This window comes from Eptesicus fuscus, chromosome 15 (assembly GCF_027574615.1).
Source record: "Eptesicus fuscus isolate TK198812 chromosome 15, DD_ASM_mEF_20220401, whole genome shotgun sequence".
NCBI classification, from domain to species: Eukaryota; Metazoa; Chordata; class Mammalia; order Chiroptera; family Vespertilionidae; genus Eptesicus; species Eptesicus fuscus.
Window position 1 is genome coordinate 65,644,638 of NC_072487.1, and position 26,731 is coordinate 65,671,368.

The following is a 26,731-nucleotide window of genomic DNA, read 5'->3' on the forward strand; positions in this document are numbered from 1 at the left end:
ATATTAGGGGGCCAGCATACATTTATGCTTAGGCATATGGATCTGAAGAATCAAGCATGTCCAATGTTGGAAAATAGGTATGATTTGTGCCTGAGTCTGTGCAGTTAGGTGTCTAAGCCTCTGCATGAGAGAGGGGTTGGTACTCTCTGGAAAGTACCAGTGAGCTTGCAGTGGCTTTCACAGGATGTGGCCAATGAAATGCCCTTATGCCCAAGAACAATGACATTTGCTAGTTGTTTGTGGGGACAGCAAAACGGAGGGCCCAAAGGACCACTCAGTGGAAAGGGACCATTTTTATGTGCTTTAGGAGAAAGAATAGAGTTAAAATTCAGATTCTGGGGGAAGCTATGGGGTAGACCAGGGCACTGACCTCTCTCAGTGTGTTTTGGATTGTCATCCCACTAACCAGAGCTAAAAACAGAAACGTAGGGAATCTCTCCCAAAACTGTCATCTGTCACCTGGTGCTGCCCATGTGAAACTAACATACCTGTCAGTGGTTACAGTGACTAATTCCCGCTGAAACATTTCCAGTTCACCTGGGCGCGCAGAAGACAGTAACTAATGTTCCACACACGGTTTCTTTCCTGAAACTCGTTGGTTCTCCTAGTCCAGTGGTCGGCAACCTCATTAGTCAACAGAGCCAAATATCAACAGTACAACGATTGAAATTTCTTTTGAGAGCCACATTTTTTAAACTTAAACTATATAGGTAGGTACATTGTTATTAACTTAATAAGGGTACTCCTAAGCTGGCCTTTGCTAAAAACTCAAGGGGCCAAAGAGCCGCATGTGGCTCACGAGCTGCAGTTTGCCGACCACTGTCCTAGTCAGTAAATACAGCAACAGCAACACTTTCCAACCACCCTGTGGGCTCTGAATCCCCATCGATCAGTTACTCAAACTACACTTCCATATCTTCAGACAGGGGTCTCCCTACTTCCCAGGGCAAGCATGTCAAACTCGTGGCCCGCGGGCCCCATGCCTCATTTATTTGGCCTGTGTTAGCCTTTGAGTTTGACATGCTTGTCCTAGGGCATCCTACCCTCTTCTGATTAGTTCTCTCAGTCAGAAAGACTTGCTTTATTGAGTGGGGCTTTGCTTTGCTGTTGGTGTCTCCCAGTCCTCCTGATTCTAGCTCTCAGAGCCATGTTTTTTTCATGGCCTCACAATGCATCGGGTTGTAATGGAAAGTTGGTGCTATCTTTCTTCTTCTCCTGGTGTTTGGGCGAAGACCTTTGAAAGTGCCGTAGGCGCCCCAGATGGTATTTTTTCATCATTGCATACATTAAACCAATTACCTTGTTTAATCATCAAATCATAAATTCCACTTGAAACATGTTTATTTTCATACTCAGGTGTGATCTTGGCATATTTTTCTATCAGTTCCTTCTAATTTATATTTTCAAGGGTGACTTTATTTAGGCTCAAAGGTGCTCCAAGCAGGCTGCATGGGAAAATATCCTTGTTTGCTAATTTGCTTTGGTCCAGTAGTTTTCAAATATTTTTAAGACAAGTAAGTCTTTTTGTTAAAAAACACACAGAATTTACTGATCTACTTTTTGATTAGTTCAATCTATAAATCTTTGACCTGGCATATCCTTGATTATTCCCTTAAAATACATTGTTTCACTGACTAGGTCAATGGGATAAATTAGGGTCAGCAAACGGTTCCTGTAAAGGGCCAGAGAGGAAATATTTTAGACTCTGTGGGTCCAGTGGTCTTTGTTGCAAGGATCCTATTCTGCATTGTAAGCATCCATGGACAATACATAAACAAATGCAGTGACTGTGTCCCAATAAAAACGTGTCTACACAACAGAGAGTGGGACAAACTTGGTCCGCGGGCTACAGTTTGTGGACCCCGGAGTTAAATCATCTCTGAGGACGTTGATGCATTTAGGTAATGGATGGCTTCAGATCCCAACTTTTTGACATAAGACCAGAAGGTCAGTGAATGTCTATTGAATGAGTTGAAGAACAAGATATTTCTTCACTAGTTTAGAGGAAGAATAGGAGCGCTTGTTTAATCATCAAGTCATAAATTCCACAGGGAAACCAAAGAAGAAGCTAAGTAGGACTACGGATGTGGGGAGACTCTGAGATGGCAGCACACTCAGCGGAGTATTTCTTGCGGGGGAAGAAAGTGTTCATTTTTTTCTCCTAAGAGATGCACTGTGGCAGCGGGAAGCGAGCAGAGGTCTGTGTGGGCAGGAGCTCGGATTTAAACCAGCTCTGCCCCTCACAGCTGTGTGTCCCTGGAAAGTCATTTCCCCGCTCAGGGTCTCTGTGTTCCCATCTGAAGATGGAAGGCAGCACGAAGACCTTCTCTGTGGTCTCTCAGAGCTCTCAGAATTTGTGATCTGAACGAGAGAATTCATATAATTGCAATCTTTAATGGGATTTATGATAATTGGAAAATAATTGCTGCTCCAAACTTTTATTAATCTATATTTAGTTATGAGTCATGCTTTCACAATAGATGCTTTGGAAATAAGCAGAGAGACAAATGGAGTAAACAGAATTTTAAATATTTTATTTATATGCAGTTTGTGTAATCCCTGGAGCCCATGGGCATATTAAGATTATTTAAAAGATCCATTAAAAGTTATGTGTTATGCTACAAACTCCCATTTTAGAATGCCTTGCCAAGGGGAAATAGTGAACATTTATTGAGTAGCTACTACTGCCAGATTAATTGCATTCATTATGCTCACTCCTTCCAGCAACCCTGCCAGGTAAGGCCTGGGATTCCTGCTGCACAGATAGGAAGCTCAGAGAGGTTGAGCAATATGCAAGGGGTCACTCAGCTCATGAGTGGCTTTCTCCTGGGATTCAGTCAGGCCTTGCTGGCTTTAGGCTTAGCTCCTCCCACAGTGCCAGGTCTTTGGGAAAGGACCTGCTGTGTGTCTCCTTTTCAGATGCTCAGTGAACGAGCATTTGCTTTTCTTCAGTATCGTGTAGATCACCCTTCTCCTGCAGAGCACAGGAGGGGCTTCTGGCAAGGTGGATCGGAAGAGCTAACACTGCCCTCCAGGGATGGTGACATGTGTCCATGTGTCTCCAGTGGCCAGAGGAGGAGGAGGGAGCAGGAGGAAGCAGGGATCCTTGAATCTGAGTTTCTATCCCATCTTTGTCGTGGGTTTGCCATGTGACCTTCTTGGGCCTGGGTCTCCGTTTCCTCCACTTCCAATGGGGATAGCAGTACCCTTGCCCCCATCTTCCAGGTTGTCAGGAAGATGATGTATGTGATGACAGAACTCTGTAAAGGACTGAGTACTACCGACCCCACAAAATCGAGATGAGGGGATAGCACAGTGGATGGGGATGGAGAACACTGGATCTGAGACCAGGAACCCAGATCCCAGTCCCTCTTACCCCTGATGGTGCTGTGGCCGTGGGCAAGTCCCTTTCTCTCTGGGCCTCAGCTTCCTCGTTTGTGAAATGGCTGCGATCTCCTTGGATGATCACTCCGAAGCTCTTCCCTCTGGCTGGATTCTGTGTGGGGCAGGGAGGCAGCCCAGCTGACTGGGGGCCTCTCAGGAAACTCCAGCCCCTCCGAGGGAAAGAAAGCAAGCTGCTTTCCCGGGATGAATCCCCATGACCCCCACAGAGGCTCCTGTCCTCAGTAATGGTGCTCCATGGAGAATCCCATTTGCTCTTCTGAAAATGGTCCATTTGTAGGAGAGTTGGGGAGTTCCCAGTGTGCTTGTTGTTTCTATTGTTCCCCCTCAAGTCTCTGCTCAATGAGAAGCAGGGAGCTTGTTCCAGGCTCTTCCCTTGGATGAGCTTCCCCCACATCCCTGACCTTTATTCTCCCAGCGCCTTCAGAGTGGCTGCTGGGGTTAGTGTGGCTCACAGTGCTGTTACTGAAGTGAGCACACTTTAGGAAAGGGGAAGGCTTATATGCATATTGTAAGCAAGGGTTATTCTCTAACGTTAAGCCAATGTTTTGTAATTAACATAAAACTATTCCTATGCATGTCTCCTCATCCCTCTGGGGCCAGAATGCCCCAGAGATCCACCTGGCCTCCACTGTGTTCCGGGGCATGGAGCAGGCAGGAGATGTGTCCCAAGCAGGTGGCGTGTTGCGGACTCCCTGCTTGTTAAGATGCATCATTTCCACTTCACATGTGCCCTTGGATTCACCTTTCCCCAAGTGTCTGTCTCTCTCTCTCTCTCTCTCTCTCTCTCTCTCTCTCTCTCTCTCTCTCTCTCTCTCTCCTGCCCTTGTTCATCTCTGGGGATAATTTGCTGCTCACAATAACAGAAGTGGTGCTAGGGTCCTCACCCCCAGCACTCCTTATTCAGAGGCTTGTTTTTATTCTACTTCCAAATGATTTGTTAACACAACCAATGGGATAAGCCGCCCAGGAGTAAACAAATGCAAACATCCTATAACCGTAATCAGTCATGCTTTCAATAAACATTTATGGGGACCACAGTGTCTATAAACTGCTCTAAAATGTACCCTTGGATTAAACCAGACCGCTAGAGAGCTACATATTTAGACTGTAATACATTTGACTCTCATGGAATTGCTCTACTGTATGGTGCTTTGGCATATGCATAAGGCTATAGTGAGCCCATCACACAAACAATGGGGTATTGTTGAAGACACCCCCTACCGGCATCCATTACATCCATTTCTTTATTTGAAATTATGGAAGGTGTTGTGTCCTAACATAATATCCAGGACATCTGTGTTTTTATAGCAACTTTGAACAACTGCTCAGTTATCTTCTAGACCAGCGGTCGCCAACCGGTGGGCCGTGGACACTGGTGGTCCATGAGGTCTGAAAGGTTGGCGACCGCTGGTTTAAGGAAACCTTGACTGTGTGGCTCTTTTGGATGGAATTCTCTTTTCCCTTTGGCTGCAGGGAAGCTCGGAAACATTGCTAGTCCATTTTGATCAAACGTACAGGACTTCATAGATTTAATTTTGCATGTTCATCTTAACCCAAAATTTATTTCATTTTTCTCTTTATTTTTTTTCATTTTTCTGTACTTTTGAGTCTATATGGAATGTGTTTTTGAAAATCACCTCCAATTATTTCCGTTATGAGGTCAGATTTAATTAAAAAAAACAAGCTGCAAAACATACTGTCAAGAAGAGGAGAGCTGCCCTTCACTTCTTCCCTCATCATTAGTCGCCTCAGCTGTGGAGGAAACTCCCATTCTCTCTCAAGGCCCCGAAAAGTAGAAATTGTCACCCCCCCCCCCCCATTTTTCAGGAGGAAACACAAAAGAAAACTCTAAGCAATAGAAGCATCATTATACATGTGCCCTACGCAAATAATAAAAAAATACCAACAGCAGCTTACAATTGTGTGTACCCTGTTGCAATTTACCAAGAAGTTCTCCAACCATTATTTTGTTTAACTCAGCACACTGCGGGGAGATGCATGTTGTTGGTCTGCATGGCTTATAGAGGAAACAGAGTGGGAGGGAGTTTATAAGCTCTTGGTGCATTTCTTCAATTCAGACTCAGTACTGGTACTGTACATCGCAGGGTTCAAACCCCACCTCTCCCAGAAGGTCTAGCTACTGGTGACATTTAAAAGATCACGATTGTTTCCCCCTCTCTCCCATCCCACCATCCATCCACTGTCACCCACCTTCCCATTGAAGCCTCTCCTATAAGCATAGCGACGGCTAGAATATTGATAATGCCTTTAATGCTAGAGTGTTATTGAGGCCTTATTATGTTCTAGGTACTGACTGTGCTTCATGAATTAATACAGTTCTAAACCCATCCCTCTAGGGTAGACATGCATCCCCTGGATCACATCCACTTTTCACACACTGTAAGCAAACTTGTCCTCTATCTCAGCGGTCGCCAGTTGGTGTCCGCGGACCACTGGTGGTCCGTGAGGTCCGAAAGGTTGGTGACTGCTGCTCAATCTCACAGCTAATCGGTGGCAGAGTCGGGTTTTAACCCAAGATTTCTCCCCCCACGAGCCCAAGCTGAGAGATACAGAGCTGAAGACCATCTAATACATGACCTTATTTCTCTAGGACACAGAGCCAGTTCCCAGTTCTCCTGTCTGTCTTACCACCTTTTCTCCTTCAGTGCCACCTCATGCTCAGTGTGTCATTGAATGGGTGTGTGTGCATCTGTGTGTGTGTGTGTGTGTGTGTGTGTGTGTGTGTGTGTGTGTTAGGGGGGGTGGTGCATGCACGCATACACAGGAGAACAGAGCGCTAGTAAAGAGGGTGAGTGAGCTTTCCTACCCAGGTGATGCTAAGCATTGGACTGACCATCTTCTCTCCAGCCTTATCTGAAGTCCTGCCACCTGACCCCAGTCTCCATACATCCTCTGCCTCTGTCATCAGGAGCCTCCATCTTCCACTCCCTCATTGGGATGGGCCTTCCTGCAGCTCCCCCTTACCCCCATCCAGGATCCCCTTTTAGTCTCAGTCTAATTGGTATGCCTGTCCTGCTGGGAGGCTTCATTGGGCATAAGCATATTCCAGGGATCCTGTGCCTTTGTGAGTGCTCCTTCTCCTCCAAGGGGAATCCACTTGCGCTGTGGGCTCAGAAGAAAAGATATGCGTTCCATTGTGCTCAATTCACTGAGAACTTACATGACATTGTTCCTGGGCCAGCAGAGCAGTTAGGCAAGGTGATGAGCAGGGCTTTCGCACTCTCTTTTATTTTTTACTTTTTTTTTTTTACGTGAGTGTGTGTGTGTGTGTGTGTGTGTGTGTGTGTGTGTATGTTTTAAAGGTGGAACGTTGCAATGGAAAGGGCACTATATTTGGAGTGCTGAGCTAGGGTCTGATTTCAGCCCTGCCAGTCATTATTGTGTGATCTTGGGTAAATAACTTAATGTCTTTGAAATTTAGTTTTCCCATCTGTGGGTTGAGTGAGTTAAATTTGATGACTTCTATGAAAAGCGTCAGTGATGTTTTTAGAACAGGGGTCATACTCCCTCTGGGCCAAATCCGGCCTGCCATCTGCTTGGTAAATAAAGTTTTATCGGAACACAGCCATGCTCACTTATGTATGTATTGTTTATGGTAGCAAAACCAAAATATTTACTATAATGGCCCTTTACAGAAAATAAGATTGCCTGCTCCTCTTTTCAAACATAAGTCTGATTGGATCATTGTTCAAAACTTTCTATTGACTTTTATATTACTTAGAATTTAAAAATAAAAAATCTTTATCAAATCTAAGTTATCTTTTTGAGATCTTTTAATTCCATATTTTAAGGTGTGTTTTTTTTCCCTATCACTGTTTCTTTCATCTTATTTTGACTTATCTACTCATCTAGACATGCCTGCTCAGTGCTCCCTAAACCTAGTGAACACATTTCTACCTCAGGACCTTTGCACCTGCTTTTCTCTTCCTAGATCACTGCCAAGTAACTCTATGGTCTCTTCATTTCCACCAAGTCTTTCCTGAAATGTCATCAAATCAGGAAGGCTTTTCCAACCATCTATATAAAACCACACCTGCCCTAACCAGTTTGGCTCAGTGGATAGAGCGTTGGCCTGCGGACTGAAAGGTCCCAGGTTCGATTCCAGTCAAGGGCATGTACCTTGGTTGCAGGCACATCCCCAGTAGGAGGTGTGCAGGAGGCAGCTGATCGATATTTCTCTCTCATCAGTGTTTCTAACTCTCCATCCCTTTCCCTTCCTCTCTGTAAAAAATAAATAAAATATATTAAAAAAACACACACAGACACACAAACCACCCCCCAACACACACACACACAAACACACCTTCACCCACCCCTGGATACAATGACCTTCTTCCTCTGCTTTTTGTCTTCCTAACATGTATGTCCCTCTGACACATTACACATTTATCTCTTTGTTATCTGTCCACCCTCACCTGCATGCATGATCCTTGATAGCAGGACTTTAATTTGTTAACTGCTCTATGCTCCGATCTGGAAAAATACTAGGTGCTCAGATTTTGAAAACTTAAATCCATTGTTTCAACTCTAGTGTTGTTTAATTCTACTTCTGAATGGCTCTGGGCCCCATAAAGCCCTTTCACCGGTGTGCATTTTGGCAAAGAGTACACAGTTGTTGAATCCTGTGACTACCAGTCTTTGCTCCAACATCTCTATGATGTCACAGAGTCACATGAACTTATTCTCTGAAAGGTGTTAGTCTGGATTGTTGGCCAATAAGAACAGTTTACAGACAGAAGTCTAATAACAAAGTTCGGCACATAAGGCGCTTTGTCATCTGGTCCCTGACAACTTGTCTGTCTCTACCTCTAATCATTTTATACATCCATGCATACACATGCACCACACACACACACACACACACACACACACACACACGAATGCTGCACACACATATACATCCCTCTCTCTCCAACTGTCTTACCTTCTCTCATTCTCCTACATAGGAGGAGATCTCATTCTTCCTAAACCATTCTTTCACTATCCTTGTCCAAACCCTACATGCCCTTTAAGATTCAACTTGTACAGAAAATTCTTTGACAGTTCTGCTCCCACCCCTCCCGACTGGGTCAGGGACCCTCCTATCTGATTGCTGTGTGACTAAAATGACCATTGCGAGTAGCACACCGCGGGTAAGTGGCTCTCCTAGTCATCTCCTTTTTCCAGGAAGATGGGTTCCTTAGGCTCGTGGCTCTGTTGGTGATGTTGAACATGCAGAGCCTGGCACAGAGTCAGTCAGCGCTTCATAACAGCCTGCCCCCGTGACTGGGCCTCTCCCAAGAGCCAGGCCCAGCTCAGCAGGACACCACCACCCCCTTAGGCCTGGCATCACCTGCCAGGGAGGAGCAGGAAGCCAGCCTCAGCTTCCTCCCTAGTTTTTCAAGGAAGCAACACAGAGGGCAGGCCCTGGGGGTGTAGCTGTGCATTTCCGGAAGACGATGGAGGCTGTTAAAAAAGCAAAACGGGATTGAGTCATGGGCTTGTACTTCGGTGGTGGGTGGCATATTCCTTTGGGCCAGTCCTGCTTCTACTATGGTTTTCATATCTACCGCTCAGTGTCTGCATTAAAAGAATGGTTTATGAATCAGGATACCGGTTTCCTACTTTCAGCTCTTCCACTACCTGGTAGAGTTCTGTGACTTGTGTCATGTTGCATAATCTCTCCGTGTGTTAGTTTTGAGGAATGTAGACATAGCCACATAAAAAATAGTAACCCAGGGTCATAAGTTATAAATAAAAGTGATACATATGTGATATAGTATTATAATGATAATATATAACATATAAAACTATATATTCAGCTAGTATACTGTATATGTCCATGTAATAGTTTCTATGCATATATGTATATATATATAATTCCATAACTAATGTATATAATTTAATATAATTCAATAAATTTCAGGGATAATCTGATGAGGAAAGAATTTTTTTTCAGAAATATCTGATGATTCTCATTGCTTTCTGTTTTTATTTTCACCCAAGGATATGTGTTGTTGTTTTTTAAAATTAAAATTATATAGAGAGAAATATATAGAGAGAAGTGGCCATATTGTGTAACCTAATTGTGAAAGTAACATTCACTCCCCTTCCTATTCTATTCTTTGGAATCAAGTTGCTGGGTCCACTTGTGCCCACACTCATTGGGAAGAGATTACATGGGGTGTGAACACCAGGGGCCTAGGGTCATTAGGATTCATGTCCAAGCCACCTACCACACCTGTGGAATTCCTCGCCACTAGCTCTCACGTCCCCTACCCTTCCCCATATCTGGTCACCCCTCTTGCCCCATCTTGTCAACATCTTCACCCCCTTCTTCCTACATCTCCTGCCTTGTTCAGCCCTTCCTATATGCATTATGTATCCCCCTCTCACTCACTGTGCCCCTGCCCTTTCCTCCACGTGCATAGCTGTGTGTGTGTTTCCTTGTGTTAACAGCATTTCCGTTTGTCTCAGTCCCGTGGGAACTTCAAAACAATAGTTCAGGTGTGACCTCCTCTATGGAGCACCCCCGGGAGACCTGAGATGTCTGGGTTCCTTCTGAATTCTGTAGTCCTTGATTTGCAATAAATTGGAAATTTCCCTTCCCTGCCAGACTGTGAGCTTCTTCAGGCCACGGGACCGTGACATGCCCATCTCCCTTTGTAGACATGATCCTCTGTGCCCTGCAAGGGTTCACTGAGTGCAGTGGATTGATTTAATAAGCACCCATGTCTACGATACTGAGCTCACTTTATTTAGAATTTGAACTATGCTATGAATTATGAACAGAGATTCCTGAAGCAGACCTAGACTGTAGCTCCGAGGCTTGGAAACATATTCCGATGTGAAAGCTTTCTTCAGACCCAGTCTCCTCTGCGTCAGGGATCAGACGCCACCACTGAATTACCTGGGCATGTCCGGCAGGATTCCCACACTCTTCTGCCTCTTCTTGCTCCCTGCCCCGTCCTTCTTTTGTCTCTCCCATCCTGTGGCAGGAGAGAGAGACCTTTTCATTAAACTCCGGTTCCCATCATTTATCTATGCTGACCTTACACTCCTCTTGGCTGGTCTGTTTTTCTCAAGGGACCTAGAGCTTGTAACTCAGGCAGGTTGGAGAGCTGATTATTCCTGGGTAACTTCGTCTTTGGTAAGAACAGAGGTCATTACTAAAGCAAAGGGCACCTGAACCAAGGTCCCTTAAGTTCCTACTGGGATTCAGTGTGCATGCTCCTTGTCCATCATCCGGGAACCTTTAATGATTTAGGTGTCTGGGAATTTGTGAGGAAATAATGCTATGAAGCGATCTTTCACACTGAATTAGTGCCTGGCAGTTTCCAGAGGCATTTTCATACCCTATGCTTCATGGAACCTGTGCTTCGTAGGAGAGAGATACTATTAGTTGGATTTTATAGATGAGGAAAGGTAGGCCCAGAGAAGTGACATGCTCTGTCCAAGATCGCATCACAGTTTACAAGAGGCGGAGTGAGAGCCTGCTGAGTTGGACTCCCACGTTCAGTGCTCTCTGGTCTTGCTCTATCTTATCATTAGTGAAGGGAAAGTTGAAAACCCCCACACCCCAGTCCTCAGAACCCAGCTTAATTTCTTCCAGATTGTAGTTGCTCAATGAACTCATGTTAAATTTTTTAATTAAACTGAGCTCTGGGCTTATTTGATTTTGTAATTGTCTTAGAACAGGTCTCAGTTTGCTTTGTGCCGTAGATCTTGCCCATTGTTGCATAGCCTGCCTCCCCCTCTGTCCCTCCCTTCTTCCCTTTCATCCATTCATTTGTTGATTTATTCATCCAGCTAGCATTCTCATTAGTCCTACCATGTAACATGTACCTAGGACTATCCCATTTCCATGGTATCATTCACAGTCCAGTGAGAGAGGTGGATAAGCATGGAGACAACAGTGGTACGTTTGTATCCCTGCTGCTCTGTAAGCTACATGAGAACACGACCGGGTCTCTCTGGTTCACCAAAGTCTCCCAGGGATGAGAAGTGTGTTCAATAAATATTTGTTGGCTGAAGAGGATTGAGAACTCGGGCTCTAAGTATCACTTGACACATATGAAGTCTAATTGTAGTCACTCTCTCCCAGAAGAGCAGTGTCTGGATGGTGGGTAGGCTTTGACTTGGGGTAGAGGTGGTAATTTGCAGAGTCTCACTCATCTCTCCTGCCCAGGGAGTTTGCCCGTTGGAAGGTGAGGAACACAGCCATCGAGAGGAGAGACCTGGTCCGTCACCCAGTGCCCCTCATGCCGGAGTTTCAAAGGAGCATCCGCCTGCTGGGCAGGAGACCCACCACTCAGCAGTTCATCGACACCATCATCAAAAAGTACGGCACCCACCTCCTCATCTCTGCCACCTTGGGAGGTAGGTCAGCAGCCACGGGGCCATGATTTTGGATCTGGGAAGGAGGGGAGGGCGGGATGCCCTGGGATCCAAGCTGAACTGACATTTTGCCACGGCCCATCTCTCCAAGGCGGATATCGCCACATAAGTCAGGTTGTCTCTGTTCTTGTGGTCATCTCAGAGCAGTTGATTCTGTTGTCTGGGGCCGTCTCCCTTGACAGTTTACTAACTTCTGTGGAAGCCTGGCTTCGCCTTAGAATTAGCTCAGTTTGTTGTTGGGAATGCTTCATTTGGTTATTGTATTAGTTCCTTTGGCAATGTAGTCTGATCTGGGGAAATAATTACAATGCAGGTGTTGTTTGGAGAATTGCCTTTGTTAATTTAAGTCTGCTTGAGGGACTGATAGCTTGAGGTTGGACTTTTACAAAGGGGGTATCATTGGTGTCTTCTGTGGGCTTGGAGGAGGTTACTAGGAAGGCCGATGGGCTGTTCCACTCTGCTCAGCCTTGCCCATCCCTCCCAAGTCCAATCAGTCTTTAGGGTGTAAGGAGAAGAGGGGAGGATAAAAGGCAGCCAAGAAATACAAAAAAGGGAGATGGTAGAGGCTATGCATTTAGATGCTCATGGGTCTTGCCTGCATCATTTTATGTTATACACTGCCATCCCTCGGTCATCGGTTTTCTTCCACCACAGTGACTGGGTCTCCACTGAAGTCTGAGAAAACCCTTTGGTGGGAAGTCACCATGCCAGCTCCTCAGAGCTGCTAGGTGGCCTTTGGATAGGGCGTATGGCAGCTACACAGGATACTAGATGTCTTCTCCTTCAGCGGAGGGGTGAGCACCAGGGGCCTCCGTGGTTCATACTCAGGCAGGGAGGAAAGTGGCTGTCAGGTGGACAGGAGCTGACCAGGTGGAGGGAAGGAGGGAAGCTTTCTAGGCTGAGCAGGCAGTTGCATTTTGAGGAAGATCAGATTAGGAAGTTGATGATGTGAGGAACGTGGATTGGTTTGGCAAATTCACTCATTCTTATAGCAATAGCTACTAATATTGAGTATATGCCCATATCACACACTGTATATTGTCTTTCGTCCCCCAAAACTGCACGTTAAGTCCAATTATTTGCATTTTATAGGTAAAGAGGCTGAGACTTAGAAGAATCTGGCTAGTATGTGACAAAGCTATGTTTCTTTTTCTGTTTGTTGTTGTTTTTTTTCCAAATTCAATGTATTTAAACAAAAACAGAAAAGTTAACCCTTAGCTTTTAATTTAGGGCTTTCAGTCCACAAAGCCTGCACTAGTTTTCAGCCCAACACCAGTCATGCATTGGTAATTCATCCACCAACCCACCCACTCCCCGAAACAACCTAGCGGTATGGATTTGTTGCTTATTGCTAGTCAGGGATCAGGTGAAGTCGGACTGTGAATGTTAAATCATGGAGTATAAATTCTATTCTCTTGTAAAGTGAAAATGAAATCACTTCTACATTGAGTGTTGAATTAACCTGTAGCCCTTTTTTTAAACTTCTCCTACTTCCCATTTTACCTGAAAAATAAAATTGTTGCGACCAATTCAGTTCTTCCATTAGAGGCTGTGTTCTGTCTGAGTCTCTGGAAACCCCAATGACAGACCTTTCTTTTGCGGTGAAATATATTTTTAATTTTCCAAGGCGAGGTGGTGAATTATTCACAGAGCCTTGCTCCTCTCCTGTTTCTACAGCACAACATTTTAAAATATGCAAAGCTTTGGAGTGAGTTTTGGTGTTGGACAGCGGGCCCTAGATGTTCCCTCCACTGGGAGGAGTAGGCAGGGGGAAGGGAAAGATTGATTGTTGATTGAATACAAGGCACCAGGAATCCTGGGAGGTCCTTCTCACACCATCATTTCATTCATTCATTCATTCATGGAAAAATAGCTCTTAAGGGCCTCCTCATGCAGAGGGAGGGAAGGGAGGTGGTAAGTTGTAATGAACGAAAGGGCAGGCTCTGGGGTTTGATTGCCTGGGTTCCCATCCTGCCGCCTGCTCCTCACCAGGTCTGTGTCCCCTTGGCAAGTTACTCTCCCTCTAACTTGTCTTCCCCTTGTATAATAGAGATAACTATAGGACTCCCTTAATTTAGATTGTGAGGATTAAAGAAAAGGATGCCTCAGAAGTGCTCAGTGCACTTACCAAATTTTTTTTGCACCTAACAAATTGTTGCTATTGTTGTTGGTATAGTTATTGTTGATACTATACTTGTTATCATTTAGTAGGCTAAGGAACCACTCACTAGATGAATGGGAGACATTGAACAAATCACTTTTCTGTCCAGATATGAGTTTTCCTGTCTAAATATAGGAGTTGTAGAAAATTTTATTCACTGTAATTTTTCCTAAGGAGAACTCTCTATCCGTTTAGGAGAAATGCTTTGATAAGCTGTTTGAGGTGTCAGGTGAGTTCCTAAGGGCATACTCAACAACAACTGCGATCCATAAACTGTCACATGTGGGACAAGGAAATGCATTTGTATGGCTCTGAGGGAGAGGAAAGTGGAAGAAAGGGAGTGAGAAAGAAGAAGTGGAGGCGGTGGGAGGGCTGACAACTAAGACATATCCATGGGAGCCTCAATTTTTTGCTGAGATCTATCAAACTCCTAAAATGCTTGGAATGAGTGATTTTCTTAGGGAAGGTGGTAAAGGGAAGTTTTGGGGGTGGAGGGTTACTCACAGGAATACCGGTTTCCCTTAGTTCCTCAAAAGATCATATTTTGGCCCAAAGGAAGCCCCTTGGAGCGTGGGTATCTGTGTGCTGCACATGATAAGTTTGCAGCACGCATAAACAGGTGTGTGCACATGCCTACCTGCGCTTGGATATAAGTCAGCCCATGTGTGGACCTACCTGCACACTCAGTGCACACAAGCTCACTCATTGGACTTGTGGATACAATGTCCACATATGGGTATATGTGAGCTTGCACATGCACATGTGTGTACATTGCATGCATTTTTTTTATATGCCAAGGTTCATGTTTTTGTACTTGTATGTATGTTTGTGTGTCTACTCATTCACACCCTGCATTGTGGGACATCTCCCCTTGGCTAAGAGGAAGGCTGAGAATAAAGTCACAGGGGTTCTGAAGGGAAGGATGAGGGGTGCCCAGAGGCTACTAGTATAGTTGAGACCCCACCCTCCATCTGGAAGTTGTAGCCCCTATTAACTGAAAAGGCCAGATGATCAGTTCCCACCTCAGCCCCCGCCCCCGCCCCATGTGGCTGAGTCCACTTTGTTCTCCTCCGCAAGTCAGCAAGTCGGGCTGCAGAGAGGGAGGCAGGGCCCCCCGAGAACAGACGCCTAGGAAAGGCCTCTGTGAGGTGAAGAGGCAATTTGCAGCAATGCCCTAATGGGAAAGCAACTCTAAACAGGACAGTCTCTTAATAAACAAGAAATTAAGTCTTAATAATGTAGCGAGAAGCCCATTAACCCCTCTTGATCTAAAGTTTGCTGCTGCCAGTCCTCAGTCCAGAGGGACCGGGCTGATTTCACCTCCTCTCTCACAGGCCCCTTAGAGCCTGAGCTGACCCTTGAAATACTTATTTCCTCTGCCACTTGCCTCTACCTTCCAGCATATTCCCTTAATTTAATCACTTACCTTTCCACCCATCTATCTATACATCTACTCAGCCAATCATCTATCCACCCATCCATCCATCTACCCATCAGATGATAACGGAGCATCTGCTCTTCTTCTGACCAGGAGAAGCACCGAGTCTTTGTCCCCCCAGGCTGCCACCCACCATCCTGAACTCTAAGTCTGATTGCATCTAAAGTCATTTTTAAGCCAAACCTATTCAGGTTGCAGTGCTGTTCAAAGGATGCAAGATCATGTCCTCTTTGATAACCGGTGAGGGCTTCCTGGGAAACTGCAGACAGGAGTGTCTTATTCTGAACTTAACTCAAGTCGAGGCCTTGGAAACCCAGAGAGGAATTTGGATGTTGGTGAACCTTCTTACTGGGATGTAGCCTCTTCTCCACTGCACTCTGAGAAACACAGTGCCTGGTATGTGTAGGTAGTTAAAGAAAAAATATTAATGAATTATTTACTACTATCTACTATATGCTGAGCACTGGGCTTTGTACAAGGGATAAAGAAGTGGCTAATATAGACAGTGTCTGACTTCACAGAGCTCACAGTTTAGATTTTTCTCTATAACAAGCACATTTTTTCTATCCCTTTCTCTCAACTATGTCTTTATCTATCTATCTATTTGTCTATCAACTATTATATATCTATCTCTTTGGCTGTCCACTATTCCAGCCATCCAGCCATCTGTCCATCTAGGGAGGGGTAGCAGAAAGAGAAAGAGAGAAAGGGAAGGAGGGAAAAGGTGAGGGGAGAGATGAGAAAAGGAAAAGGAGGGACTAGATGAGGAGGAGGAAACAGAATGAGGAGAAAGGAATGGGAAGGGGCCATCTATGGCAAATTCATCAATTTACAGAAGAGACTGAACCTCAAAGAGAGGAGGTGAGTCGTGAGATGCTGCTGGTGAGAAATACGAAGTGGATTAGTAGGGGTTGGACTTGATGACTAAGAGTTTTTCTGTGATCTTTGTCTTAATGGAGCTTGATGCTCAAAGCCACCTATGGTCTATTTCTCTTTCTTTGTGCTCTTGATTTTCATTGGCAGAAGGAAATTTGGGCAAAACCAGTGGGAGGTTTGAGGGTCTTTTCAGCCTCCACACCCTGGAGCTGGGCCTCCCACCCCAAGGCTAGAAGGGCTGCCTGAGCTTCTTTCCTTTCTGTGCAGGGGAGGAGGCCTTGACCATGTACATGGACAAAAGTCGCCTCGACAGGAAGTCAGGGAATGCCACTCAAAGTGTTGAAGCTCTGCACCAGCTTGCATCGTCATACTTTGTGGACCGTGATGGCACCATGAGGAGGCTCCATGAGATCCAGATATCAACTGGCGCAATCAAGGTACAGCCTGAGGGTGGGCTGGGTGGCAGGTTCCTAAGACAACAGCACTGCAGCCCAGGTATTCTGTGAGTTGATGGGCAGATACAATCCCTGGCTTCACCCCCATGTACCTTAACAGTACCCCCTGACTGATATGGTCAAGTGCATGGGCATTGTCATTAGGGTGACCATCGGTAGATTCACTGGGGCAGCCCTAGCTATGGCCATAGCATAATTAGCAACAATCTTGTCATTCACTCTCAAAGTTCTCCTGTATGGATGATTTTCAGGCTCTGTCTTAGAGAGGAAACTGAGGCAACAATGGGTAGATGATTTTCTGAAGGTCTCAGAGCTACTGAATTACAGTAATTTCTTGAACACCTGTCTTTTTTATTCCTCACCCCTATATTACAGATGGAAAAGTTGTGATTCAAGGGTTAAAGACAATTGCTCAGGGGTTCATGGATAGAGAGTACCTTAACAGGGTCTAGAACTCTAGTCTCTAGACCATTTTCTGTAAAGGGCCAGATAATAAATATGGAAAGCTTTGCGGGTCATATGGTCTCTGTTGCTGCAACTCAATTCTGCTGCTATTACATAAAAATTAGCCATAGACAATATGTGAACAAATGGGTGTGGCTGCTTGCCAATAAAACTTTATTTTCAAAGACAGGCAGTCTGTCAGGCTCATCTACATGATGCTCATCTACACCAGCATTAGCCAATAGAACTTTCCAAGATGATGGAAATTCCCTGTGTCTGTGCTGGCCAAGACAATAGCCTCCAGTCATCAGGGGTCAGGGAGCCCTTGAAATGTAGCTACTGAGGAACTAAATGTGTACGTTTATTTCATTTTAATTAATTTTAATAGCCACACTAAATAGAGCAGCTGTAGACGTTTAATTCAGTGCCTTACTGCACAGGAACTTAAAAAAAAAAAAAACAGATTCCATTTTAAGTGCAATAAATTCAGGGGTTTCCTGTATAAAGAGAATAAGGGAGAAGGACCTTTTTAATATAATTAATCAATTCCGAGAGTTTCAATGCAGATTTTTTTGCCTCTCAAATTTTTAAAACCAGATTATACCTGCCTTGTACTTCTCAATCTTCAGTCTAATTTTTCCCCTGAATAAAATGCAGACCTAGTCTGATATTAAGACTTCCTACAATGTCCCTAGGAAAAAAGTGTATGTGTGGGGGCGGGGGGACGTGGGGAAAGGCAGGGGCAGTGTAGGGGAGACTCAGGCAGAAGAGTCAGAAATTGTTGAAGGCAAGAGAAAAATGTGGCGGGAGAGAGTTACTGAAGAGGGGAAGGTAGGAAGGAGAGAAATAAATCAGTTCAACAAACAAAGAGCCAGTTATCCGAGAACCTCCTGTACTGGGGGGATTATGTGGTTGGGGAACTTGGCACAGAGAGGCGGATCTTGATGAAGCCGTCAGAGTCAGAGTGAAGCAAAGGCCGGGTTTTTATTATCATCAAATGGTTCTCTCCCCACTGGAAGGGGCCGAATTGAGAGATCGAAGCGCTGTCACAGGCTCATCCTCTTCTGTGCGTCCAGGAAGTGCAGCCGGAGCACTTTCTCAGAGAAATCTCAGCCCACTCAACGAGCCCTGTCTTCCCCACTCACCTGAGGCCTTGACTTGCCCTGACATTTCTTGACACGCCCTGGAGACCCCGCCGGCTGAAAGACACATGGCTGACCCGGGTGGGGAAGTTTTCCCCATGGTTTCCTTTCCCTGGGCATCTCTAGAAAAACGAATTGGTAGCTTTGACTCTCACTCGATAACAACCATGTTCTAATAACTACATTATTATTATGCTAAAAAAAGAAAAATAAAAAGAATGATTTGTCAAAACCCCAAAGCGAATGGTCCTGCATTTATTTATTGTTTCCTAAGTGCTAGACACTTCAAAAATATGATCCCTTTACCTACCGAGGTGGCTGAGAGTGTTAGTAACATTTTGTGGATGGGGACGCCGAGGCTTAGGGAAGGAAGTCCCAGATCCAGCTCCCCACAGCTGGCAGGGGCAGCGCTGGCATTGGGAGGTCCCTGAGGATGTTTCCCCAGTCATCACTTCCCACAGCAGCCAACGTTGGCTTCACAGTTGGGTGCAAATCTCAAAGTAGTTCTACAAGTGCCTGTGTTCAATGATGGGAAGTGAAGGCTAAAGGGCTGATGAAACCTCTTTTCCTACCAAACTGTTTCTATTCCAAGGTTATCTTTCTGAAGAGCTGGTCCCCCATGGTCCACCGCCTCAGTTATTCTAGGACAGTGTTTTGGAACTGCACCACCAAAGCACCCGGCGTTTTGTTTTGCTGTGGTGTTGATGGCGCTCCTTGCTGAGTTAATTTTTAAATGGGGATAATTTGATTGTTCTCACCTGATAATAATGCATATGCATGTATTATAATTCCTAGAGACTTTTGGCAGTAAGATGCCCATTTTTGAATGTATGCCCTATTACTAGGCACTTGCATCCATCACATCTAATCTCGCCACCTTCCTGGGAAGGATTTACAGGTTAGAGAAGTCAGGTCATAAGTGGACCAGCCAGGATCTGACACTGGTGCTCCTGATTCTAAAGGCCATGCTTTTGAAATGTACAGCTTGCACTTATTAGTTCCTATATTACTTAGAGCGACTCTGTGGAGAACCACGGACAGAGCCTGTGCATTCTGCCTCCAGCCTGTCAGCTCGACTGGCCTGCCTTCTTGTCCTCCACTTGGTGACAGCAGGCATGGCCCTTGGCACAGGCAAGGTGCTCAGGAAGCAGCCGTGGGCTTGGGGCCCAGGACTTTCTCTGGCGGCTTTGCTCTGCGGGAGCCTGACCTTGCATACAGGGTATATGTCTCACATCTGTCACCCTTGATGTCCACTTCAGGTCACAGAGACACGCACTGGGCCCCTGGGCTGTAACAGCTACGACAATCTGGACTCTGTGAGTTCTGTCCTTCTGCAAAGCACCGAGAGCAAACTTCACCTTCAAGGTAGGTGCTGGTGGCCATGGTGGGACTAGAGAGTGGAGGGAGAGGCTGCCTGGGGAAGGCAGGCTATGCGGGGAGAGTGAAGAAGAAGATGAAAGACAGAAAAACAATAAAAACTGAGGCATTCATGATGTAAAGTCCTTTAAAAAATTTAACATGGACAGGACATTAAACTCGTGGTTATTAATTAGTTTTCGGATACCAAGTATGGAAATGCGAGCTTTATCTGATTATTTTGATGAAAACGTCTAAACGGTGTTATTTATAGATGCTCTAGATCTAATATATATTAAACTTTCATATCATATCGGCTATATTTCATACGTTATGGTGTTTGATTTTCAATGTATTTTGGCAGGTGTTATTTGAATTTTAAGAGCTATAGGACAGTTTGAGGAGTTTTTGGTTCTATGTAATTTTTTCCCTTGTTTGTTCATCATTGCTGGCCTTCAGTATATTCCTGCACACATGTGTCTGTGCATGTGTATGTGCTTGTAGCGGAGCTGACAAATCCGAACACTCAACACTGCCTGGGGTATAGAGACAGAGCTCTTTGGCATTGTAGTGAGAATGGAAAAATCCTAAGGATTAATTTGTTGCTATATTTAAATATTTGTATTCATTTAATATATATTCTATATCAGGTCCTGTTAGATGTTCCATATATACTCATGACTTTATAATAATATAACCTTTAAAATAGTAATGTTACCCTTATTAATTCATCATAAAGAGGAGAGGAGATTGTAGGGGAAACTGACAAGGCTTTAAATACAGATGGTTCTGTTTTAAAAAGCATAATTTGTAATAACAGAGAAACAACATAAAGATCTTAATTTTTCACATGAGGAGACTGCGTGACAGCAGTCTCCTCATGTGATGTTGTATGGTGACTGTAGCATCCATACAACATTATATGAGGCAGGTGCTAAAACATTGTTTATAAGGAATTTCCAAGTGTATGTGATAATGATTGGACATAATGTTAATTTAAAAATGGACTGTTTCCAATTGAATATACGGCATGACAATGTAAAAGAATAAGAAAAAAAACCAATATTGTAAGGAAATACTCTGAGATGTTAAAAGAGGTTACCTCTGGATGATTAGGTTATATATTATCTATTTTGGGCTTCCAGCTCCTTTTCTAACTTTTCTAAGGTGATTATGTATTAACTTTATAGTCAGGAAAAGAAGTGACATGCTTTAACTTTGAGCAGACTCAAAATGTGACCTTCTAGTAGGGTGATTCGGAATGTCAGTGGGAGGAAAGTTGGGTTGAGATTGGCAGATTGAGCTAAGCAGGGCTTGATATGACTTTTATATTCTGGTTCCTTGGCAACTCTTTGATGCATGCTTTTGTTAGAGAAGATGGTTGGAAAATGGTTCAGGGAGGGCTTGGAAGTGTCACTGAGATGCAATGAATGAAAAGTCTCAGGGAAATTCAGGCCAAGAAAGTGGTTTAGTGTTAGAACAAAACATATCCTCAAATATAGAGGAATAATCCTACCTCCTTCAGTAAAGAGTAGACAGATGGGTGTGGTAATGCCTGATAAGAAGGTCAGAGCTCACCTAGGTGTGTCTGCAATGTCAGCTCCTGTGAGAGCCACAGCGACCTTGAAGTGCCAGCAGGGTTTGAACTCAGGGAGTTTGGCTTCAGTCTGCATTGATCACCCTGCTGTGCACACGAGAGGCAGAGAGGTTTGTGAGTTAGCATTGGGATAAATTTAGGAGGTATTCACAGGATGTTACTAGGAAGTTATTAGATCATATGGACCTTTCAAGGCTGATTTACCATAAATCTAATGAAGCTTGAAGTCCAGGGTTCCCTCACCTTCTAAATCCTCATCTTTTCTCATTCTAAATATTCACTTTCATATCTAATTGGAATTACTTTTCTCTATAAGTCTCAGTCCCCCAAAACCCAGGTCTGCCATTGGTTACGTTATTAGAAGTATATTATCCACAAAAAAGGAGGTGACAGCTTTGTCCTATTCTCGATTGATCGGAACACACCTGAAGCATTGGATTCAAGTCTGCACGTCACACTTCAAGGGGGATATTAAGAAACCACAGTGTGCCTGAGGAGGGTGTCTTATGATAAATAGCTGAAGAAGGTTGACTTTGAACAAAAGATCTTGTCTGCAGATACCTAAAGGATTGTCTTGCAGAAAAGATGGTCAAATTCATTAACATGGATAAAATGGGCTAAGCCCAATCTACTGACCGGAAACTCCAAGGACCCCAGCTTTTAACTGAGATAAAATAGATCTCAGTTCAAACTCAGTTTAAAATAGATCTTCTAATGCACATTCATGCTGAACCTAGAGTAGCCTGCTCAAGTGTGTGATGGCTCGGAGTTATAAGTAAATGACATTTGGTAGGAACGTTATAGAGATTATTTAATCATCATTCCATTGGGTTGGATGATTGAAGCGAGTGGTCTTTAAGGCCTTCTCGATACTGACTCTAGGGTTCTATGAAGACTTTTCTTGAAGCTGGCTATGTGCCAAATTTAATGTTAGACCATGGGCATCTGAGAACAAATCAGTTCATTTCAATTCACTGTATACAGGGTGGAGGGAAAGTAAGTTTAAAGTTGTGAGCATGTGAAATAGTTTATTCTTGCACTATTTATTAATTATCGTATTATTTTCCATACCAACAACTATACAACTACTTTTGCCCTACCCTGCATGCATATATATATATATATGAACCATATTGGCATTGAGCTAGGCACAAGGATACAGGAGTAACAAGACACAGTTTCTACCCCAAGGAAATATACGCTCTATCAGAAAAGATGGACTTAAACAGTAATAGGCATAATGTATTTTAATGGGGGAAAATATGAGTGTTTTATGGTAGCAGTTTGTATGGGGACTTAACTTACTAGGGAGGCAGGGAAGTTTTCTTGCTAAAAGAGATGTGAAGGATGAGACCTGAAGGAGGAGAGGAGGACAGGGTCGTGGATATGGAGCAGACGGAGGAGTCTTTATGAAGGGCATTCGAGGAACTAGAAAAGTCCTAGAGATTAAAGCTGAGACACCAGCGGTGAGAAAGACAAAGGGATCCTTCAAATCCTGGAAGGCCTCAGCAGCACATGAATGAGTTGAACACTATTGAGAGCACTGGGCACCATGGAAGGGTTTTTACAAAGGAAGAGCATGAGAGGTTGATGTTTTGGAAGTCCACTCTGGCTTTGAGTGGTAGTTAATTAGAGAAGGGCGGGTTACAGGTTGGGGACTGGTTAGAGGCTAGTGCAGTACTTACGATGAGAGGTCACACATTTAGATATGAAGGGAGCAGTTGGGGTGGAGGAAAAGAGACCAATTTTAGAGTTACTTAGAAGGCATCATGACCAGGATTCAGTAAAAAGACCATGAAGAATTTAGATAATTGAGGGAATGGAGTTTGGGGATGAGAGAGAGAGCACGGACAGGAAAATACATATGATTCAAGGTGATATATAATAGAGATAATAAAAGTAATGCATACTATTATGGAGACCCAGAAAGGGGAGTAATTCATTCTGTCTGTCTAAATAGAGGAATCATAGGGGAAAAGTGGTATCTGAGGGAGAATAATCTTCTGGCGCTGGAAGGTGAAAGGAAAAAGCTTCTTAAATATAAGACAGAAGACTATCATCTCAGGACTCCTCAGTAGTCTGATACTTACTCGGCAGAGTATTAAAAGCACTAGGTAGAAGAGAAAGGTTGATAGATCGGACTACATTGAAATTAAGAATTTCTGTTCACCCGAAGCTGCTATTCATAGAATGAAAATGCAAGCTACCGAGTGGAAGGAAATGTCTGTGATATATGTGTCTGAGAGAGAACTCTTGTGCAAAACATATAAATAACTCCTAAAACCAATAAGAAAAAGACAGACAATCCAGCAAGACAAGAAAATGAGTAGAAGATATGAACAGGCACTTCACAAACAAGAATATCAAAGTGGCAAGTAAACATTCGAAAAGGTAATTAACTTTCCTAGTCCTCAGAAAATGTGAATTAACACCACAATTAAATGTCATAACCCAGCAGTCAGTCTGGCTCAAATGAAGAAATATGACAATACCAAGGAGCGACAGTGCGGAGCCTGGGATCTTACACGCATTGCCAGGGGGCGGGGCGGGGGGTGATGGTGATAAGTGAGTACAACGACTTTGGAAAACTCTTTTGTGGTATTTACTAAAAACTCAGCATGTCCTCAGCATCTGACCCAGCAGTTACAACTCCTAAGAATATGCCCAGTAGACATGACATGAATGTTCACCAAAAGACATGAATGTGCATTGCCACTTTATTCAGAATTTCCAAATGGAAGTACCCCCAGATGCCCACATCAACAAGAAAACGGATACATAGGTTGTCACACATTCACATGAGGGGCTACACCACAGAAATGAGAACCGAATAAATACCCTTTTGTGCAATAAGAGGGATGAACCTCATGGCAATCACATTGATAAAAGAAGCCAGACACAAATGAGTATGCGCAGTATGATTCCATTCCCATACAGGACAAAGCCAGTGAAAACAAATACATTGTTTTAGAATCCAGAGGGCCTTTGGGGAGGATAAATGGGGAAGTGAATGATGGGAGACCATGGATGTTTCTGGAATTATTGGTGATGTTCTGTTTCTTGACCTGGGTGGCAGCACATGGTGTGCTCACTTTGTGAAGATACGTGTTGCTATACACGCATGATGTACTTGCATGCGTTTCCGTGAATGTGATATGCAGTTAGTAAACACTTATTGGATGATGTGCTCCATCTTGACATCCTCTGGAAAGAGAAAACATGCGTGCAGCAGGGCCGGGAACAAGCAGGAGCTGGTCAGCCCAGCGAGATGACGAGCAGCATGGCCTGAGGCCGAGGAGCCAGAAACCACAGCAGATGCTGTGTATTCCGCTCTTCCTTATGAGAGGGACTGCGCTCATTTAGTTTTAGTATATTTATATTTATTGTAATTTAGACTTCTTTGTATTATATAATGGTATTTGTTCCTTTTTTTGTGTGTGTTAATTCTCACCCGAGAATATTTTTCCATTGATTTTTAGAGAGAGTGGAAGGCAGGGACACAGCTGGGGGAGAGAGATAGAGAGAGAAACATCAACGTAAGGGAGACACACCTATTGGTTGCCTCCTGTACGTGCCCCACCTGAGCCTGGGAATCGAACCTGCAACCCAGGTACCTGTCCTTGACCAGGAATTGAACCCTCAACCCTTTGGTACACGGGCCAGTGCTCCAACCGCTGAGTGACAATGGCCAGGGCTGTATGTATTACGTTTTTAATCCTCACAGCATTGCTACAAGAAAGGCATAAGTGATATCCCCATTTTGTCGGTGAGGAACAGAGCTGAGAGAGGTTACCCGGTAGGGGACAGAGCCAGAATTGTAAGCCCGGCAGCCTGACTCCAGAGCGTCTCCTTTTCAGAAGGGTGTTGCTCTCAGTTTCTCTCCTAATCCCTCCAAGTGGGGCTGGGAGGGGAGATTCCGCAGAGGTTTATTGTGGTGGATAGAGATGACAATGAGTGACATTTTCCTTGTGGTGTTTCATAACATGTCCACAAAACAGGGCAAAGGGGAGGGATTAGAGAAGAAAACTAGAAATGAGGAAAAGAGGATCACAGAAATGATAAGAAGCTATGTCGTCAAAGAAGCAACAGCTTCGAGTAGTAATAATGCTAACAGCATACGAACTTCTTATTTGTGTACTTCTCCCTCCAAGAAGCCCACTGAGCGTTTTCCTGACACTGTCATGTAATTGAGTCTAGTGTCCATCTGGTGGGGTGTAGAGAGAGCAGAGCTCTCCTCAGTAGCTCACTGACGTGGAAAGGGATGCAGAGAGAATATTTTGCTGAAACCTAGGGATGATCGGGGATTTTTTTCATTCTTATATTCACTCATATATTTAGCAGGATTTATTGAACATTGCCTATGCATCAGGTACTGTTTTAAGAGCTGGCTATACAGCAGTGAATAAGCTAAGTCTCAATGATTTGGGGGCTTATAGTTCGTATGTGGGGGGAGCAGGCAGTAAACAAGTAAACAAAGAAATGTATTTCTTTACAATCTGAGATAGTGAGGGAATAGGTCATGTAGAAATGTGTAGACAATGGAAAGATTTTAGGTATTACTCAGGATGAAGTGAGAAGCCATTGCAAATGCAGACAGTGGAGTAACGGGACCTGACTTCCATTTTAAATAAATCACTATGACTGTTGAGAAAAGACTATTGAGGCAGAGAACACGTAAAAGAAACCCAGTTGGGAGGGTGTTGTGTTTATCCCAATGAGGGAAACGGTGGGCTGGACCATGATAGTGCTAATGAGCGTTGTGAGAAGTGATAGAATTATATATTTTTTAAGTAGCGCTGACATTATTCAGTGATGGGCTGAGACACTTGTGAGAGAAAGAGAGGCGCAGAAGATGGTCCCCAAGTTTTGCCTGAGTAAATGCAATGATGGAATTGCATTAAGGGACCTCTGTCCTCTCTTTTATCGAGTTTAGTTCATCTTTCAATGCCCAACACAAAGGTCCATCCCTGTCAGGCATCCTTCCTTGGGCACCTGCCTTGGTTCAGCTCCTCCCACCTTGTTCCCCCTTCTACCGGACCCCTGCAGTGACTGCCAAGCCAGCCTCCTGGATTCTGATCACTCCTGCTTTCCATCCCCTCACACATGCAAACATGGTCTTCTTAAAGTGAAATCCAGTACAGTCACTCTCCTGCTTAAAACCATCACTTCCTCTGTAGAGTTTGGGTAGAAGGTTTAGACTTTTCAACTTGGCACCAGGCAACATAACCAAACCCTTGCCTAACTTACTTCTTTCTTGTCTTTTTCTTATTCCAACATCCAGCACATACCCATATTTTTACCCGAGGCCCATGGGATTTCTTACATTTCACTGCAGGCATGTTTTTAAATTTTTATTCCTTTGCACCTTTGCACATCGTCTCTTAAATTCATGGACTTCCACTTCTCCCAAGAGAGCTTCTCTTGTAGTCTCTGCCCAGGTTATTAGGCATCATACCCACC

General features: G+C 44.2%; 1 protein-coding gene across 1 annotated transcript in view; it reads left to right on the forward strand.

The window, feature by feature from the left end:
- Positions 1-26,731, forward strand: part of BRINP1 (BMP/retinoic acid inducible neural specific 1) — a 108,545-nt gene that overhangs the window by 39,002 nt on the left and 42,812 nt on the right. Inside the window, exons 2-4 of the mRNA XM_054727246.1 lie at positions 11,594-11,784; positions 16,545-16,714; positions 19,578-19,683. Coding sequence (XP_054583221.1) covers positions 11,594-11,784; positions 16,545-16,714; positions 19,578-19,683 — 467 coding nt within the window. The remainder of the gene's footprint in view (positions 1-11,593; positions 11,785-16,544; positions 16,715-19,577; positions 19,684-26,731) is intronic.